General features: G+C 61.6%; 1 protein-coding gene across 2 annotated transcripts; it reads left to right on the top strand.

Moving 5' to 3' along the window:
- The first annotated feature begins 916 nt into the window (after positions 1–916).
- MXD4 (MAX dimerization protein 4) lies at positions 917–15,610 on the top strand. 2 transcript variants are annotated; one of them, XM_053901775.1, is made up of 6 exons: positions 921–1,150; positions 1,254–1,353; positions 4,955–4,984; positions 10,731–10,845; positions 11,842–12,004; positions 12,263–15,610. In XM_053901775.1, exons 1-6 carry the CDS (start codon positions 1,087–1,089, stop codon positions 12,418–12,420), a joined length of 630 nt encoding a protein of 209 aa, XP_053757750.1. In that variant the 5' UTR covers positions 921–1,086; the 3' UTR covers positions 12,421–15,610. The 2 variants fall into 2 exon arrangements, with proteins under 2 accessions (XP_053757751.1, XP_053757750.1); XM_053901776.1 differs by lacking the exon at positions 4,955–4,984 and having other exon boundaries at positions 917–1,150.
- The last annotated feature ends 4,155 nt before the right edge of the window (positions 15,611–19,765 follow it).

Genomic DNA, 19,765 nt, shown 5'->3' on the forward strand with positions numbered 1-19,765 from the left:
CAAGTGCCAGGAGTTTGATGAGGGGCTCGCTCCTCTCCCAAGGAGGGCAACTCTCTTCCCTAGAAAGCGCTTCCTTGCAAAGTCTTGGAATGTCTCCACTCTTCAGACCAGACCCGTGCACGCAGCCCTCCACTCTTGGGAAACCCTCGGGACCGTGGCAGCAGATCTCTGCCCCTTCCTTCAGGCCTGGGGTCCACTGGGCAGCTCTGAGGGGCCCTCCCTCTCTGGGTCTCTGCCCGTTGAGATGTGGCTCAAGATCTGACTCTTGGGCTCTGACCCTCTACGTCCCTCCTCCAAGCTCCGGTCTTTCCTGGGGTCACTCTGTGTCCGGCAGGAAGGGATGTCGCTTTGCAGCCCATAAGACACCCCCGAAGAGAGCACGAGGTCCCGTGCTCCCGCGGAGCCAGTGCTGTGGCCGTTCCAGGGCAACAGGTTCCTGCACACGACGTGCAGACCCGGCGGACAGGCCAGGCGCACGCGACACCTCCCGCACGCTGACCAGCCCAGGGGCGCTGGTCCGGTGGCTTGCGGTGCCACCGCGCTCAGCTTCCTCCCGGCAACGCGTCCGGCCGCGGCGCCCTCATTGGCCGCGCGCCCCGCAGCCGGCCATTGGTCCGCGGTCCCTATTTTACATAGACCGTTCTGGGCCAATCGGCGCACGGCGCCTACTTATCATGCACGCCGGCCGCCAGTCAGCGAGCGCGGGGGCCGGGCCACCACGTGCTGTTGCTAAGCTTGGGCTTCTAAATTGTTACTACCGCGGCGGGCCTATCGGAACCGAGCTTCGCATCTGTCAACATTCTCGGCCCGGCCCGAGGCGTTCGGCCAGCTCCCATTGGCCCCGGCCCGGCCTAGCGCCCGCCCCCGGACCCGGAGCGCCGGCCCCCATTGGCTGCGTCGGCCGCCGCTCGCCTTATGTGTCAATTTGAGGGCCCGAGGCGGAGGGTGGCGGCCGAGCGCGCTGGGAGTCCGCGGGAGTCGGGGAAGTGGGGCCGCCGGGCGCGCGGGGCGGGCGGCTAGCGGAGCCGGCCGGAGAGGGCCGGGCAGCGGCCGCCGCCGTCCCGGAGCGCGCGGGCGGGCAGGAGGATGGAGCTAAATTCCCTGCTGATCCTGCTGGAGGCGGCCGAGTACCTGGAGCGCAGGGACCGAGGTAGCGCCCGCGCCCCTTTGTGCGCCGGGCCGCGGGCGGGCGGGCGGCGGCGGCGGGGCCGGGGCCGGGGCGGGGGCCCGCTGACCGCGCCGTCTGTCCGCAGAGGCCGAGCACGGCTACGCCTCGGTGCTGCCCTTCGACGGCGACTTCGCCAGGAAGAAGACAAAGGCGGCCGGCCTGGTGCGCAAGGCCCCGAACAACAGGTACCGCCCCCCCAGCCCCCGCGCGGCCGCCCCCCGCCCGGCCCGGCGCCCGGGGTCGCCCCCCCCCCGCCCCGAAGCGCCCTCCCGCGGCCCCGACCCCCGGTCCGCAGCCCGGCCGCGGCCGCGCGCCCCGGCGGCCAGCCTGGAGGAGGAGGCGCGCCGGGGCCGCGGCCGCAGCCCCGCCCGGCCGGCCCCGCCCGCGCCGTCGCCATCTTCCCGCGGGCCGCGCCTCCTCGGCCTCTCGCGTAAACAGTGCCACGCGTACAGCGCCAGCCGCTCGGGGTCTCTTCCCGCAGCCGCTCCCCGCTCCCAAGTTGTTCTGGACTTTTCCGGGCAGGAAAAAAGTTGTCATTGGGCGCTGGCCGGTGCCCCCGTGAGTCCAGGGAAACTGAGGCTCGGTGCAGAGCAGCGTGGGACCGCTCGCCCTGACCTCTGCTTGCCGCGGGTGGGTGGGCCGCACCTCTCCTGCGGCTGGGCTGAGGACCCCTACCCCCGGGGGCCTGGACAAAGAAGGCGCCCGGAGGCCTTGCCTGGGCCCCCACCCGTCCCACCGCTTCTGCCCCTCTCCTGACATAAGTGAAAGTGCAGCGACAAGTGTAGGGTTCCTTTCTTTGGGACAGGAGGCCTTTTTTAAGGGGAGCTGGAAGAGGTGCGGGCCGCCGTGCAGCAGCCCTCCGGGTGCCAGCGATCCCCACCCCCTCCCCTGGCCTCGTTCCCGGGCTGTGAAGCGCAAAGCCGGGGTACACATCCCTGCAGGGGCATGGGGACCCTGAGCTAGGGCTCCCACGGGGTTCCCCTCTCCCCGCTGCCACGAGGACCACAGCACACCTGGCACTGTCTGGGGGCCCACTTTGGCTCTGGACCATGTCACCACGCTGGGAGCTGCTCTTGCAGGGGGCTTGGGGGCCCCTTGGCAGAGGGTGCGGCTCATTCCTGTGGCCTGCCTGTTCTTGGGAAACAGAAAGGCTGGCACAGGGACCCATCTCCTGTGACGTCCTGGCGCCCCGGGCCTGGCAAGGAATCGGTGGAGTCTCCATCTGCCCTGGCTGGACGAGCCTCTGAGTCCCGGCCCCTGGTCCCCTGCTGAGGGCAGTTTGGGAAGGGATACGTGAAGGGGGGGGCACCACTGCCTCACACCTCCTCAGGGAGCTAGCCAGGCCCGTGCTGTTGGCTCTCATTGCCCCCAGTGCCATGGCACCCCTGGAGAACTCCGTGACGTGACCTTGGACTCCCATGGGGTACCCAAAAGCGATCACCAGAATTCTAAGATTCTCTGAAGAGGGCCCTTTATGTACGGAGTGGTTCACGTAGGTGCTAATATTCACCCAACCCGTGAAGGAGGTGTTATTTTTATCCCCATTTTAAGGCTGAGGAAACTGAGGCATAGACCAGTTGAATTACTTGCCCGGCCCCCTGTCCCGTCTCTGGGACTCCCGTTCTGCAGTGGGGTCCTGGCCTTCTACATTCTGCAGGATGGAGATCTTGAGCTCACTGGGAAGGGAATGAGAGGGTCTCCTGGGCTGCGTTGCACCTCCCTGCTGCTCCTCTGGGCAGAGCCTGCCGCTCCCAGTGTCTGAGGCCCCTACGGCTCACAGTGATGGTCCCTCCAGGCTGTCCTGGCCCAGCTGGGCCTCAGCCAACCCAGACCAGGGCCTAAGGCAGAGCAGGGCCCAGAGGGTTCGGGACCCTGACTTGGCAGGGCAGTCCCAGCCTGCAAGGCTTCTGTGTCCCACCAAGATGAGGGAAAAGGATGGGCACGGCTGGGACCGGGGTGAGGGGTGAATAGTGGGGCAGGAGGGTGACATGTGTGGGGAGGCCCCACAATTGCCAGAGCTCCAGGAAGGGCTCCTGGGAACAATGGTTCAGCAAGAGGCCTAGGGCCAGCCCGCTGGGGCTCAGGTCTTACAAGGACATGGGTAGAGGAGTATCTACCTGGAGGCGTTGATGTGGGGTGTGAACCGGTGATGCCAGGAACGTGCTTAGTAAAGCTCCAGCCGCGGGTCCACCCCCACCCCTGGCCCCAGTACGAAGCATGCCTAAGACAGGGCATTCCTGGACCCATGTTACAAACCCCCCAGGAGGCTAGCACAGGTGTCTGGGAGGAGCCCCAGGCGGGGCTCTGGGCCTCTCTCCCTACTCCCGGCTAGCCAAGGAGTGTTCCTCTGTCTCCAGGATGGGGTCCGGCCCAGACTGTGAGGGGGTGGCCGGGCCGGTTGCTCTACGCTGAAGGACACTCCCTGACCCTTATATCCTTCACACGTGGGCAGACCCACGCTGGCGGGCTGTTGTTCAGGCCTCGAGGAGCCTGACCGCTCTGCTCCCTCCTGGTCCTGGCCAGCCCTGACAGGGGTTCCAAAGCTCCTTGCCCAACCCTTGTGACCAGCAGGCCCTTGAGCTCCCCAGAACCCAGGTCTGGAGGCTCTCCTCAAGCCGCAGAGGGGAGGCCCCAGTTGGCTCTGATGGGGCCGTGAACCGTGGTGGATAGCAGAGGCACGAAGGCTGGGCAGGCGTTCCAGCTCGTGGGGTGGGGACGGGAGACACCTAATCCAGAGTTCCTGGAGCGGGAGAGTGAGGGCGGGCAGGCAGAGGTCAGCAGAAGCTCCAGGAAGGAGTGAGGGGTGGGGGACACGGCATCCAATCTGGGTGTGCCCCGAGGTGGCCGGAGCCCTCTGCTCACGTGGGAGGTAGCCTGGCAGGCCTCGGAGTCCTGGCTGTCCATGGGGTCCCCGCCTGGACTGGGAGAATGATCTAGAATGGGGAGATTGGCCCTGCTGCGTTGCTGCTCTGCAGGGCAGATGTGGTGGCACTGCCCACTGGAGTGCTCAAGACTCTGTACCCCTGTCTGAATGGGCCAGATGGGCAAGGCTTGAGCAGCAGATGGGGCCACTGTTCCCAGAGAGGCCGAGACCGTGGCCCCAGAGGGAAGCAGAAGGGCCAGCCTCAGTGTTCCTCCTGCCCACTGGGCCAGGAAGCATCCAGGTATCAGAGCCCTGGGCTGAGGGCTCTTGGGGTGGGTCTGCTCTGTCCCTCGATGTCCCTGCTGGTGTGAGCTGTGATCTTGCAGGTGGGAGAGCCCAACACGGTGAGGATGTTGCTATGGCTGGGGTTGTCAGGACAGTACCACCCTGCGTCCTGAAGTCCCGGCCTCTGTGCTCACCTGCAGCTGGGTCCCTGTGACAGCTCTTGTGGCTCCAGAGACACTGCTGGCCTCCGGGAGTGTGGGGTGGAGAAGGCTGGTGGCTTAGTGCCTGGTAGACCTTGGGAACACAGGGTGGGTCAGTCCTAGAACCTTCTGGAAGGGGTCCTGGACCTTCCTGCTGGCAAGAGTCCCCACATGTCTCACTAAGTAAGTCAGGCAGTCCTAGGCACCTCTGGACATGACTGCACTTCTGTGTCTCCTGTCCTTGTCACTCAGTGTGAGGTTCCCCCAGCCTTGGGTCAGCAGTGCTCACCTGCCCAGCACTCCCCATCCCGAGCCGTCCTGGGACCCACACCCTCACTGCCACCATCTTGCAGGTTCCTTGAGTCCCTGAGTAGAGCTGTCATTCTTGTGCTTTGGTGGTCAGCAGAGTGAGCTCTGTCTTTCTGTCTCTCTAAACAGGTCCTCACACAATGAACTAGAAAAGCACAGGTAAGTGATCCCCTGTCCCTCCCCCCCAGGCCCCACGTTGGCCACCTGACATGTCCTACCTATCCTTCTGCTGAAGGGATGCTGTGGCCGCACCCACATCCACCTGCTGTGCCCTGGGTGTGGCCACCTGCCCTGCCAGGCTGTGCCCTTGCTGGGGAAGGGTCAATCTTGAAGGAGGAGTCAGGCTCCGGTCTCGGGCACTCCCATGCCAGCAGGCAGAGACCGGGGCCTGTGCCCTGCTCATGAGAGCTCAGGTGGGGGTGAGTGGCTAGGGACAGGCCCCCCGTGCTATGTGGCAGTCAGGGCCAGGTCCCTGGAGGAGAAGATTCATCTAATTCGGGGCATTTGCTGCCTTTGGGAGCAGCTTTTGAGCTCTCAGGACACTGGCCTCCAGCCAGGAGGGTTCAGCCCTCTCAGTCTGGGGTTCCTTAGTTTAGGGTCCCTTGCACTGTGGGGTGTGCCTTCCAAGGAGCTCCCACTGGTCTTATCTGGGGGCAGTGGGAAGGGCAGCCGGGCTCTGGCCATGTGGGCCTGAGGGAAAGCTCCGGGCCCAGGCTGGATCCCGGGACACCCACCTGCCAGCTGCAGGGCCCAGTCTGCTCTGGGTTCTCCGAGGAGTGGGAGGGCTTGGGGTGAGAAGTGGGGAAGGGGCAGTACAGCCGGCCCAGGTCGGCCCCAGAGCCCTCCCAGGTGCCCCTAGCCTGGGTGCTACAGCCCTTGTCGTGCCCTCGGGGGCTCCACGACCCTGCACCTTCTCTGACGAAGGGACGAGACACAGGCCGCCTAGGACCTGCCGACAGGTGGCCTTGCAGCTGGTCTTAGCAGGGTGGTGCAGCTGTGGGTGGGTCCTGGGATGCCTTGTGGTAGCTTCTTCCTGACCTTCGCTCCCATCTGTGAAATGGGCCAGTTCTTTCCTTCCTTCTTGGGTCAGTATTGGGCGGTAGTGGGGGTGTACAAGGGTAGTGGGTAGCGTACAAGGTAAAAACTCCAGCCCGCCCTGGGAAAGCTTGGAGCATAGCCAGTTTTCTGTGCCCCCCTCCCCCTCCGGGGACGCCCACAGCAGCGCCAGCTTCCTCTCCCCTGGGATCCAGCCCTCGGCTGGGTGGGCGCTGGGTGGGGACAGGACGCTGTGTTCTTTGGAGGAACCGTACTTCCTGGACTGGTCCTGTGTGATTGAGGGGTTCCCAAGAGACCGTGGAGGTGGGGCAGGTGTGGGGGCCCTGGGGTTCCTTCCAGGCTGGAAGACATGGCCAGCCTCACTGGGACAGGAGCCCGGACAGGCACGTGGGGATGCTCTAGAAAAGGCTTCCTGGGGGTGGTGTCTGGAAAAACAGCCCCTCAGTTCAGACAGAGGGGATGACACTAAGGGAGTATGGGTGGCAAGGGCATGGCTGCCTGTGGAGGAGGACACGTTGCTAGCCTTGACCCCTACAACTGCCCCTTGGCCTTGGCCACGGCCTCAGTCACCTTCTCCCAAAGCCTGCCCCTAGGCTGGGCCGCGGGGGGCTCTTTCCAGACACGGAAGCAGGACAGACAGGTGGCCTGAGGTCTGCGTACACCGCCCCATCCCGATGCGGGGCGTGTGTTCCTGGCTGGCCATGAGGCGCCCCCAGTCTTGGAGCTTGGGACCTGGTCGGGCCCCGGGTCCCAGCTGTACCTGTGCGGATGCTGGATGCTCTGGCTGCTGGCCACGGGCAGGAACGGAGCAGCTGGCTGGGTCACCGGCTCCGCACGTTGCCCTCCCTGGAGGCGTGCCTACGTTGGGCCTGTGGGGCATCCCCCGGCGTGTTCTCCGAGCCAGCCCGGTCAAGCTGAGGCCCGCCCTGCCCGTTCCTTCCCCGTCCTCCCTTCTTCTCTTGTGGAACGCTGCTCTAGTGTTCTGCTCCTGACCCCAGGCCTGGGGGTCGTGGAAGTCAGATGTTTCTTGGCAGGATGACCCCCCCCCCCCCGCCCCCCCCCGGCTCGGCTCCAGGATTTAGGTTTTGTGTGTGGAGGGGTGGGGGACCCTCTGCAGGGGCTGCCATGCCATGTCTGCGTGACACAGTGGCTCACCGTCTCTAGAAACCCCACGACTGGAAGGTGCGGGAGCACGTGAGGGGAGAACGGGGCACCCTTGCTTCCCGTCACACCTGCTGAGGGCGCCACAGTTTGGTGCCTCTCCATGCTGCCTCTTCTCGGACTGCCGGGCCTGGGGTGGCCCAGGGCCGTGGCCCTGCGGAGCTGGGTCCCTGCCCCTCGGGTGCCGGGGGATGCGGCAGGGGAGCCCTGGGTCTTCCTCTGAGGAGCAGGGTCTTGTGGTGGGAAGCGGGCAAGGGCCTGGGTCAAGAGCCAGGCCGTGGCCGGCTGCCAGAGACGGAGCTGCTGTTAACAGACTGCAGTGATTCCCAGAGGCGGGTTCTGGCCCCAGAATCCACACAGGGTTCCTTCAGGAAGTGGTGAATTTTCAGAGCTCCCAGGAATGCCGGGGACAGCCACGGGGCGCTGGCAGAGGGCCTGCGGCGCTGTGGCAGCCCCAGAGGAGGGCTGCAGGGCCCCGGCACCCCTTCCAGCTCCAGAGAGGTCATGGGGCAGCCCGCTCCCCGCAGGGGTGGGGCATGGGGTTCCTGCCCGGGGCCCCACGGCCGGCGCCGGTTCCCACCCCGCCGAGGCTGCCCTCCCGGCCCAGCGCTCCTCTGGAGCTGGGTGGGCGCGCTGTCCAGTGGTAAACGTTGCACGGCTGTGGTCCAGCGGGCTCTCCTTGTCTCTTGAGGAGCCTCTGCTTTGGGATTTCTAAAGCAGTCCATCCACGTTGCTCGCAGACGCCCGTGGGCCTCCCCGGCTCCCCCCTCAGAGTCAGCCATCCCAGGCGGCTGGGAGGCCGCACCTGCTCCCTCCTCCTCCGCACGGATACTAACTTGGATAAGAACGGGACCTTGTCATCTGCTCTTTCTAACCCGACCTTTCACCGGACACCACGTGAGTGTCCACCTGTGTCGTGCGCTCCCCTCCGCTCCTGGTCCCAGCGCCCGCACGGGCACGCGTGCTGCCTGCGCTGTTAGGGGCGGCCCTCTGGTTGACGCAGGCCGGGCCACAGCGAGCATCGGTAAACGTGCATCTTTGCATCCGTGGGGGGCAGCCCGGTGGGACCCGGATCCTACAAGTGCAGGTGCCGGTCAGGGCTTTGGGTCGCCGCAGCGGCCCTCAGCGCTGTCGTCCCTGTTCGCTCTCCCTGAACAAAGCGCAGGTGGGCCCGTGCGCCGCCTGAGAGCCGGCCGGTCCTTTCCAGTCTGGCCCAGACGCCCGCCCGCCCGCCCGCCCTGCTGGGTCCTCAGTTCCTGGAGTGCTGGGAGACCCACTCGGTTTTGTGCTAGCTTAGCAGTCTGTGCTCTCCAACTTGCCTGTTTGCGTCCTTTGCCCGTTTTCCACATTAAGATACTCCTCTCCTTGTTTTTGACGTGTATGAGCTCAAAATGTCACGGATACTAACCATTTGTCTTTTATGTGTATCACAGATGCTTTTCCACTGTTGTTCGTCTTTCGGCTGTGTTTTTTCTTTCTTGTACAAATGTCTCTTTCTGATTGTAAAAGTAATATGTGGTGTTTTTTTGTTTTTTTTTTTAGCGTAGAAAACTTGGAAAATATAAAAACAAATAACTAAAAAACACAAACCGTAAAGCCAAAGAAATAAACGTTGCCAACCGCATCACCTGGAGACGCATGCCTCCTGCTCTTCATTGTGTCCTGTTGAGTCTCTTGTGTGCGTCTGCTGTTTTATTTTTTTAAACAATATTGGGTGACCTGTCACACACGTGGTTCCGTACGCTGATGTTGTCACTGAGCGTTTGTGACGCAGGAACGTAGAGCACATTGAGAGGATGGTATGGTCGTCTCTGGGTGGTGGAATCTGGGCTACTTTTCTGCTGATCGGCAGTTTCTGATTTTGCACAAAGATCACGTGCTGCTTATGTAATTAAGCAGCAGATTGTAAGAATTGACATTTGCTCTAGAGTCGGTGGACGAGGGGACCCCACTTGTGAACTTAGCACGGATGGCAGGACAGGAGGGCCCCGGGGGAGAGGGTGACGCTCTCATTGCCGACCCCTCCTTGAGCACAGAGTGTGGTGTGCAGCCTGCCCCTGTGTTCCTGGCCCCGTTTTCAGCAGGGCAGAGGGGATGCTCCGCCCACTTGGAGGTGAGGGAGCGGAGGTTCCCGGACTCCAGGGGGTCGTGCATGCCCCCTTCCCCAGCCCTGTGTCTGCATGGAGGTGGGCGCTTATCTCTGAAGGTCCTCCAGCCTCCAGGCAGAGCATGGGCTGCTCCATACGTAGGTCCCTGGTGCCTGGGCTCCTCAGGTCCTGGCCCCGTGTGACCTCGTGGCAGAGCACGGAATCAGTCCTGTGTCCTGGAAGTTCTTCCTAACTCAGGCCCACCTGGCCCACCTAGGTGCTGGGGTGCTGTGGGCTGGGGTGCGGGGTGGGGAGGTGCCCTCTCAGTGGGGGTGCTGTGTGGACACGGGTGGCAGACGTAGGGCCAGGGGGTCCACGTGCAGCCAGCCTTCCTCCTACAGGGCGGGGCTGTTAGTTGCTGTTCTACAGAGGGGGTCCTGCCCTGCACCCAGCTGCCCCCTCTCTCCCCAGGCCTTGGATGCCCCTCAGAAGTGGCCATCACTGCCCACTTTCCTCCCGGGCTCTCTAAGGCTAAGCAAGGCTGTGGCACATAGGGGATAGAGGTGAAAATAAGAGACGGCCACGGTTGGCAGTTTGAGGGAAGGGGCATGTGCTGGCTGTGGTGATTGGGCAGTCGGGCGACAGGCTGTCTCACAAAGAATTCCTACCCCTCGCCCTCAAGGGCCCTCCTTTCAGAGCGGAGCCCCAGCAGAGCATCGCGGCTGGACAGCGTGTTGGGGCTCTGGCGCCCTGCACGTACTGAGGAGGGGCCGTCACGTGGATGGGGCAATGGCCCCAGGCCATCGTGGTGGCCACAGCGTCCTTTAGGATGCACTGTAGTCACCTTAGTCTCTGCCAGCCTGCCCTCCCCAGATGAGATGAGCCAGGAAGGCCGTGTTTCTGCAAGGTGGATCCAGGCCAACCGCCCCCCCTGCCCCCAACCTGAGACCCCTATGTCAACAGTGCCACTGGCTCTTAGGAGTACAGTTTTGTGGAACTCTGCCTTCATCTGCCTGAACACAGGGACGAAATCTGGAATGAAGCTGTTTCTTCTAAGGGAAACCAAATTTGGGGTGGAGGGTCTGGTCCTCAGCCCTCCATGACCCCAATAGACTTGTGTTTCTGTGGTGACGTGACCAGAGACCACCCTGAACTTGGCAAGGTGGAATGCCAATCTTGTCTCGGGCCCCCTTGGACCTCTGGGAGCAGTCTGACCAGGACCCTAACCCTGCTGTCCCCGGTCGTCCCCTGACCTCCTGGATCCACTGTGGAGGATGGTGACAGCAGGGTGAGCCAGGGCTCTGAAGGCGGTGCCTGGTGGTGGCTTTCTGAGGCCCTGAGGGCTGTGGTGGGCTGGCTGCATGGGCCCTGGCCATAGGCTCTCCTCCTCTGTTGGGGCATCCAGAAGGCAGGTGTCTGGTTACTCCGGGGAAGCTGCCAGCCAGGCTGGGAGGGGAGCCCTGGACCCTCAGCAGGTCCGTGCAGGAGTCTGGCTGGCTGCCTCTTGTGCCCTCAGACCTCCCAGGCCTCTCTGCTGCCATTGCCATTGTCCCTGTCGGCTGTGCCACTCTGGCCTGACTGTTCTGTCTCTCCTCTTTCAGACGAGCCAAGCTCAGGCTCTATCTGGAGCAGCTCAAGCAGCTGGTGCCCCTGGGTCCTGACAGCACCCGCCACACCACGCTGAGCCTCCTGAAGCGTGCCAAGATGCACATCAAGGTAAGTAGGACGGTGCCCCCGCTGCTGCCCCTGGTCTGACCCCATCCTGTCCCGTGCACCCTGGGGGAGTGACCAGGGGGCCTGAGGGGAGCCGCCTAGCAGGTGCACATCGGGGACCCCTGGGGGTCTCTGGTGGTAGGTGGGCGGTGCTTGGCCACGGGGGATGCTGAAGGTTGAGGTGGTCACAGGCACGTGCTGGGTTTTATTGGGAGGTGGGGGGGTGGGTAGGAGGTAGCCATGCCAGGCTGGGGGAGGTGTGGTCCTCGGGGGCCCTGGGCTGTGAAGGGGCAGCAGCTAGAAGGAGACGTGGGGCCAGGAAGGGCGGGATAGGAAGCCGGCAGCCCAGGGGTTGGGAGGTTCTGGGTAGAGGGTGGGGTTGGTCTCCTGGGGTAGGCCCCCAAGGCCTCGAGACAGACCTGCTGGTTGTGGGGGGGTGGGTCTTGGGACACTTGGGCAAACCAGGGTGGGTCTCAGTGTCCTCAAGAGATCCTCAAAGCTCCCAGGCCAGCACAGGCAGTGGGGCTGGAGCTTTGAGAGAGGTAGAGTCAGTGCCCTGGGGCCTCACAGAGCAGCAACAGCTCCAGCAGGGAAGGTATGGAGAGGGAAGGGGGCAGGCAGGGGGTGAGCGGATGTGAGGAGTATGGGGGACAGCGGGGCAAGACTGCTGAGGGCGGGCTGTCCCCCAGGAGGTGGTGCTAGCCCAGGGCCCACGCGTGACTTGGCTCGGCCAAGGTGTCTAGTGGCTGTGGGTCTGGAGCCAGTCAGCACACACGGAGAACGGGCCTGGAGGGGTGAGGAGGGGGCTCATTGGGACTTTGGGCCCCATGGGCACTGGGCACCCTGTGGCCCCTGGCCAGGCGGGGGTGGGGGTGGGGTGTGGGATGAGAACCCGCCCCTGCACCCCAGTTCCTGGTAGGGGATGGTCCCCGGTCCCCCCATCCCCGCAGCTCACGGCTCCCCTCGCCCCCCCCCCCCCGCCCCCGCCCCCGCCCCTAGAAACTGGAGGAGCAGGACCGCCGGGCGCTGAGCATCAAGGAGCAGCTGCAGCGGGAACACCGCTTCCTAAAGCGGCGCCTGGAGCAGCTGTCGGTGCAGAGCCTGGAGCGCGTGCGCACAGACAGCACAGGCTCCGCCGTCTCCACCGACGACTCGGAGCAAGGTGGGGGCGTGGGAGCGGCCCCTGGGTGGGGACGATGGCCGCTGTGTGTCCCCGGCGCTGTCCGAGCGCTCCGAGTGTGGTAGCGGAAGTGGTGCCATGTGGAGGGAGAGGCACAGAGGCCGGGAGCCCCATCCCTCCCCCACGCCCCGCCCCCGGAGCCTCTGCGTCCTCCGGGAAGGGTGGAGATCGGCCCTAACTCTGAAGGGGGCCCCCGGCCGGCACCTCGGTTTCTGATCCTGCCGTCTCTGTTCTCCCCAGAAGTGGACGTAGAGGGCATGGAGTTTGGCCCTGGTGAGCTGGACAGTGTTGGCAGCAGCAGTGACGTGGAGGGCCACTACAGCCTGCAGAGGGGCGGCTGCAGCGACGGGGGCTACGGGCCCCCCTGCCGGCGGCCTGGCCGCCCCGGCCTCTCGTAGGCCCAGCGCCCTCAGCTCCTTGGCCCGCCTGCCTGCCCGGCCAAGCGTGCCAGCCCTCCAGTCCTCGAAAGCCTCTCCGCGGGCCCGCTGCTGTGCCATTCTGGAAGCTCCAGCTGCCGCCTGGGCTGCCCGCCTCCGCCGCCTGCCGGTCAGGGCCCACCGTGCTGCCCACCCCTCCCAGCTGGGCAGGGACTCCTGCAGGGAGGCGGGGCCCAGCTCCCACATCCCGGAGCCCAGCGTAGCCGCCCACGGTCTGTTCTCAGATTCCTAATCATTCCAGAAGTATTAAATATCATTGCTGCAAATCCCGGCGGGCACCGTGTGAGGGGCTTAATGACCACTGCGGGGAGCTCAGACCCCAACCCTGGATCCCAGGAGAAAGGAAGGAGTGGACCGAGGAAGGAAGGAAGGCGTGGCTCTCCGTCCGTCTGTCCATCTGTCTGTCAGTCCACGCAGGCTCCTGAGGCCTGGATGGAGGGACCCATGAAGGGCGGGACTCGGGTGAGCACCCTGGGGCAAGTGGGCGGAGAGGGGCCTTTGCACCCCACAGGTGTCAGGAGCAAGCGCTGGGCTCCTGGGGGCAGGCCAGGCCCCCCCCTTCCAAGCTTCTGCTCTGTTAGGTCCCTCAGATGTACACACACACATGCCTAGGCACACACGCCCACACGCGCATACACACACGCACACACACACACACACACACACACACACACACACACATCGTCACTGGACCCAGAGGATACACATCATGGGGAGGTAGGCCTTCAAGGGTCATCTGGGCAAGTTCTGGTCCCTGGCCTGTGCCTGGCTCCCCCTCCCCCCCCCCAGCTCACTGGCCCTGTTTGCACTGGGCAGAGGGCTTCTCCTCCTGGTGGGGGCTGGAGTGCGCTGGGGACGGCAGGCTGAAGCCACTGAGGCCTCAGGAGGCTTTCTCATCTACCTTTGAAAGAAAAAAAGCAAAAAAAAAAAAAAAAAAAAAAAAATTGCTGCACTGCCCAGCAGCCCAGAACAGGGCTCCCAGGAGAGAGGCTTTTTCCCAAAAACAAAAGAGAAACATTTTTAAAAGAGAAAAAAGCTCTAAAGACTCCCCGCCAAGTGACATCAGCGTGTGCCGCCTCAATTTCCTGTACGAGATTTTTGTACTCTATTTTCCTAGCCGTTGCTGTGTCCTTGTTTGCTGAGGGGTGGGAGTGACCCAGCGTCTCAGGGACTCGTCTTGTATGTCACCTTCGTCCAAGTGTGCCTTGTGTCCCGTGTCTGGCCCCGCCCCGCCCACCACCACCAGCATCTCCCTTGTGGCTCAAGGGGCACCCCTGGCCTGCCCAGCACGTGCCCTCCTAGCTTCCTCCCCAGGCAGCAGCCCCTCCCAGCAGCCTCGGCTGGCTTCCTGCCGGGCCAGGTCAGGGGGGATCGTGCACAGCTTTCTGTCACCTGGCCCCCTGGTGACCCAGCACCCCAGTATCGCTGTGCCCTGGGGCCTGGTGAAGAGCCGGCTAACCAGAGAAATAGGTTCTCAGCTGTACCCAGCTTGAACCGTCCCTGCTCCCCTGGCCTGGGGTGAGGGCCCCAGATTTCAGAAATAGGCAGCTGATGAGGACAGCCCTTCACCCTGGGTATCCAGGCCGGGGCCTTAGGAGGCTTCTCCTGGCCTTTTGTTCCCGAAGCCCTTGTCCACACAGCAATATTTGGGTGGTGTGCTGTGGGGCCGCCCCGCCCCAGTGTCTGCTTCCCTCTCTGGTGCGTTGTAACCAATTTCCAGACTGGGGTGGGGGGGGGGGGGAAGCTGGTGTTTATTTTCGGTCACGCTGGTAGACGCGCCAGGGTGAGTAGCCTACTGAGGCAGAAAGGGGTTCCTGGAAACGGCTCTGGCACAGAACCTGTCCTGCAGAGGCTCAGGATGGCGAGTGGAGAGCAGGCTCATGGGAGACAGCGCAGGGACTGGGGAGACTGTCCAGACATCTTGCTGGTGGTTGCGAGGGAACCTGTTCTATCCTGTCTCCTTCCAGTGTCACTGGGGGTCTAGAGTGCCTAGGGTGGCTCCCGTCTGCCCGAGCACGTCCACAGAGAGCTTCTTGTCAGCATCTGGCACACTCCGAGGCAGGAGTGCGCGAGTTGAAGATCCTGCTGTGGGAGGCACAAGTCCAGACCCCTGGGGCGGTCTGTGTTCAGAATTCATAAAGTACCAGCTCCCCCAGTACCCCAGCCAGCAGGGTCATCTCCAGGTGACCAACTGTGGCCCTCCCTCAGCTGACCTTCTGGCAGCTCAGCTTGTGGCTTCTCAGGCTGTGGTTCCCACCTGGGCCAGGGAGTTGACCTCACTGGCCACCTAGGGGCCTGTGCTCCCAGAGGCCCCTCCCTGCCACCAGCAGACACGTTGGGGGTGGTCCTCGGGGCCAGGGTGTGGTGCTAGGAGTTACACATCCATTCTCTCCTCCCTCTGGCCTTTTGCACAGGTTAGCTGTTGCTGGTGGCCACAGAGACCCAGAGGGGGCCCTGCTGAGGCCGTGTCGGATAACTGAGCACTGTTGAGTCTATAGAAGCAGATGGGACCAGAACAGGGTTGCAGGGGTGCCTGCACTCTCTATCCGTGTGCCCTCCCACACCTCTGTGGACCATTGTGGCACTGGGTGGCCAGGATCCTGGAGTCCCAGGCTCATGTTTGGGTCCCCACCCTCACTGGGAGGTGGCCCCTGTACACCAGGCCATTACTGCCCAGTGCAGGCCCAGCTGGCTGGGAAGACTGCAAGAAGGCTTCTCTTCCTTGGAGCTCTGGGTCCACCTTTGCATTTTGGGTCTGGGAGGCCCGGGGCCCGAGCCAGCTCTCTTGGGCTGATGGGGCTGTGTGCCCAACTAAGGCCCTGAGGACCCGTGCCCTCCTGTCTGCCCCAGACAATCCCCATCTGCTGAGCGAGGCAGGCTTCCCTCACTCTCCCACCCCCTGCCTCTCTGGATCAGCTAACCTGGGGACCCCTCCCCATAGCTGGGCACACAGAACTCTGACCCCGGGCCACATCTAGGGCAGGTTCTGTGCCAGAGTCTGGGGCTTCCCGGGGTGGCCTGGCACTGGCCAGGATAGCGTGTTACAAGATCCTCACTGGAGAGAATTGGGCCACCCACCAGCCTGTTCACCGGGAGGGACTGTGCTGTACCATTCTGTCTTTGTAATATAAATACAGATTTTTATACCTCACCCCTGTGGCTTCCAGTTCTTTCCATCACCATATTTGTCTCCCCTCCTCTCGGCCTCCTTAGGGAGCCCAAGCCCACTGGTGACCTTGGCAGCCTTCGCTGCCCTGCCCACAGCTTCTGTTTTCAGGGAGTCCCGACAGACCATGATCCTTCCCCACTGCAACTGGCCACCACTGAGACTCCACCCTCACAGCTGCCTCCCTGGACAGTCACACCTGCAGTTGAATGAAGGTGGACCCCCTCCCCCAACCACACCCACACCCACACACACACACACAGACACACACACACACACCATCGGCCAACCAGGTGCTCTTATTGCTGGCATTCAGATTTTGCTCCCGGCCCTGGTGCGGGGACCTTGGGATGGTCAGCCTTAGGGTGGATACCGGGTGTTCGCATCCAGATGCCCTTTCCACGCAGCCGCCGTCGGCTGCCAGGGATGCACCTTGATAAACCTTCCTTGGATCTGCCCTCAGTGTCCCCAGAATATCTCTGGCGGGGCCTTTGCCTGCTGCTCTCAGGACCTGCTGTGCAGGGTGAGGGTGTGAAGTGGTGTGACCCCAGCACAGGCAGCTGGGGGATGAAATGCTGGCAGCGGGGAGCTGGGTAGCCGGGTAGCCGGAACAGGACCTTCCGGAGAGCTTGGGGTGCCTGCATCGGACATGCAGCCGCACACATTGGAGATGGCTCAGTGAGACCCTCCAGCAGGTTTGGGGGTGTCTGGGAGGGGACCTCAGGAAGGAAGCTGGGTTCCTCCTCCCTCCTGCAGCAGGCAGCAGCACTCTGGCCTCTCGACCTGGGTGAGTCCGCCTGAGGGCACCTTTGGAAAACAAGGGAATCCCTCCTAGGAATGCAGCTGGGGCTTCGGGTCTGGATGTAAATTCCAAATATTGCCAGGACTTAAAATCACTACCACCTTTTATTGACTGCATGAGGGCCCCAGAAATTAGAGCTTGATGTCCTCACGCTGGGCCCATCTCACACAGGAAACTGAGGCTCAGAGAAGGTACCCATCTTCCCCAAGTCACCCACTGGAGCGGGGTGGGCCTGGGATCTGACCCTGGTCCTCTGGGGAACCCCTCCCCCCACCAGATTCCATCTCAGCGCCCCTCAAGGGAGACGACCCCCTCCATCCCAGCCCTCCCTCCCAAAGTCTCCTTGGCAGCCAGCTTGACCCCTGGTGGTCTTGTTCCTCCCACAGCCTCCAGAATTAACCCCAGGTGCCTGCCTTCTCCCCATGGGCTCCTGCACTCCTACGCTGGCTTCCCCCTGGTCAGAAGTCTGCACTCACCAGCGCCCCCAGCCCCCAGCGCCACTCTGGGACCTGCTCCTGTGCCCCTTCCCGCACACTTCTGCCAGGATTATGGCCACCCAAATTGGGCGTTGGTCTAATCTGGGCCCGTCTGGAGGCAAGGCCCCATGCATGCTGTTTCCTTTCCTCTGTTCCCAGTCCCTAGCCGGGTCAGGCCTCTAGTACAGGCTAGCCCCACAAGGATCTTTCCAGAATGTAAATGTTATGCCACTCGTCCATTCAGCTCGCAGTGGCTCTCAACTGCCTCCTCATTGCCTTCTGCCTCCTCAGCCTGTCTTCAGGCCCTTCATGAGACCCCAACCCCCCTCCCAGGCTCCTCACTGCCCCCTTCCTCTGTGCCCTCTTATACCCAAACCCTTCCCATCCCCAGTTGAAGGAACTATCTTGGCGAGCTCCTGACCCCAACTTGCTCCTGAGTGTGAGGACTGAGTTTTTACCTCCGTTACATGATATCAATGTGATGGAAGACAAAACCACTTTCCGCCCGCCCACCCTCCTCCTCTGCTTTCTTCTGAGCAGGAAGGATTAATAGGGAGAACAGAAAGAAGTACCACCTTCTTGCTCAGCTGGAAACTGAGAGTCATCCAAACTCTGGCCCTCAGGCCCCAGGGTTCTGCCCTTGCATGAACCCAGCCGAACCTTTACTCCTCCTCTCCCCGGTGCACGGGAGGCTACCTGCATCTGTCTCTTGCCACCTTTTTGTCACTTTTGTTACTGCAGAGTCAGGCTTCTAACACATGTCTGAGAATGTCACTCGCCTGCCTAGCCCCCACCCCTCACTGCTTGAAGAATGGAGTCCCATTATTACTGGAAACTACATCTAGGAACACATGATCTTTAACATCAGACTGCAGCTTAAACATATATAAAAACATATTGTCCAAAACTTAAAATACTTAAGAAAAAATTTTTTTTAATGTTTATTTTTGAGAGAGCAGGGGAGGGGCAGAGAGAGAGGGGAACAGAGAATCTGAGGCAGGTTCCATGCTGACAGCAGACAGCCTGACGCGGGGCTCGAACTCACGAACCATGAGATCATGACCTGAGCCAAAGTCGGACACTTAACTGAGTCACCAGGCTCCCCTAAAAATTTTTAAAAGTTTATTAACTTGGAAAGAGAGAGAGAGAGTACATGTGTGTGCACACATGCGTGTCCAAGTGGGAGAAAGGCAAAGAGAGAGACGATCTTAGGTAGGGTCCACGGTCAACACGGAGCCCCGTTCGGTCAGCATGGAACCCTATTTGGGGCTCCATCTCATGGGATCACGACCTGAGTGGAAATCAAGAGTCTGATGCTCAACCGACTGGACCACCCGGGCGTCCCCTAAAATACTTTTTAGTATCAGCAGGAGAAAAAGATTCCTACAGGAAGGAGAAAAGGAGACACAGCTGTCGGTGAACCCCCTTGCTGCTTGCAGTGGTGTGCCGAGGCTGCTTAGTCCCCTGAGCTTCCCCCGCCGCCCCCCCCCCCCCCCCCCCCCCCCCCGTTTCCTTGGGGAAGCCTCCTTCAGGGGTTCCCTTCATCTTCTGACTCTGCAAGGGCCCCACTAAAACCCCAAATGAGTTTTATTGGAGGAAAGAAACTTTGTCTTGGAAATAAGTGTAACACACTTGCTTTCCTGAATCCCAAGTGCAGCCTCAAATGCAGAAGTGCCCCTAGAAAGTCATGTTTTTAAAAGCTTCCTGAGTGCATAATTAAACCTGATGTGTGCGTGGTTTGTATTCTGGGAGCTGATAACATTGTCATTTCTACTGTATATTTTTACGGCTTTTTTTTTTTTTTTTTTGCCCCCATAAACATCTCTCAAACAAATAACTATGGACAGCAATTCAAAATCATATGGAGAATTTGTGGCCCAGGAATTGACCCAGGAGTCACGAGGAAAAATGGGCTTCTAGAACAGCTTCACAGGCCTCATCTCCAGTCCCTCACCCTCCTGTCCCTTGGGGCATCTTTCAAAAACGCAGTCCCTTGGGGCCCCTGGGTGCCTCAGCCAGTTAAGTGTCGACTTCAGCTCACAGCGGGTGGGTTGGAGCCCCGCATCCGGCTCTGTGCTGACAGCTCTGAGCCTGGAGCCTTCTTCGGATTCTGTCTCTCCTTCTCTCTCTGCCCCTCCCCTGCTGGTGCTCTGTCTCTCTGTCTCTCTCTCAAAAATAAATAAACATTAAAAAAAAAAAAAACAGTCCCTTTTCTTTCTTCTCCTCTTTTCTCCTCTGAGTTCCTCCTCACAGTCTATAAACATCCCAAGTTCCTCTCATCTTGAAACAAAACAAACCCAAACCCTCCCCCACCCTACCCTACATTCCCACCCCCTCATCTCGTGTCCTTCTTCTCCTCTCCCTCCCTCAATCTTTGCCTCCTCAGCAAAATGTCCTGAAGGCCCTGTCTGCACAGCCTCCACTTCCTCCCTCCAAGCCTCTCAGCTTCTGTTCAGGGGGACCCCACCCCCGCCCCCTCCGTGAGTTCCCATCCCCACCCCGCCCCCCCCCCAGCCCCCCCCCGGGTCAGTGGCAAAGGGAGTCCTCCTGGTCCGGGGTCTCTAACCCTGTCCTCCGACTCACCAACTCGACTGTCTCCTCCCTAGTCCAGCCTCACCTTGTTTCAGGCGGGGTACCAATCTGTGAACTTTCTTCCCCTGTAATATCTGCTTTTGAGATCATTTTAGGCTTTGCTGTCTTTTGGAAGAGGAAAAGTAAAAAGTAAAACAAATGAAGGATTCATAAGAAGTAGCTTCAACTCTGCCCCTCCCCCGCTCATGCTCTGTCTCTCAAAAATAAACATTAAATTTTTTTTTGAAAAAAAAAAAAAAGGATCTTCAACCCGAGAATAATTCATATGTC

Source organism: Panthera pardus, unplaced genomic scaffold, assembly GCF_024362965.1.
Source record: "Panthera pardus isolate Hobbes unplaced genomic scaffold, ASM2436296v1 HiC_scaffold_13, whole genome shotgun sequence".
NCBI classification, from domain to species: Eukaryota; Metazoa; Chordata; class Mammalia; order Carnivora; family Felidae; genus Panthera; species Panthera pardus.

What these genes read in the sequence shown, in the direction of transcription:
- MXD4 (XM_053901775.1), top strand. Translation starts at nt 1,087, where the DNA reads ATGGAGCTAAATTCCCTGCTGATCCTGCTGGAGGCGGCCGAGTACCTG. An exon ending in CCTGGAGCGCAGGGACCGAG is followed by an intron (nt 1,151 to 1,253) that starts GTAGCGCCCGCG and finishes GTCTGTCCGCAG; the next exon opens with AGGCCGAGCACGGCTACGCC. An exon ending in GTGCCAAGATGCACATCAAG is followed by an intron (nt 10,846 to 11,841) that starts GTAAGTAGGACG and finishes CCCCGCCCCTAG; the next exon opens with AAACTGGAGGAGCAGGACCG.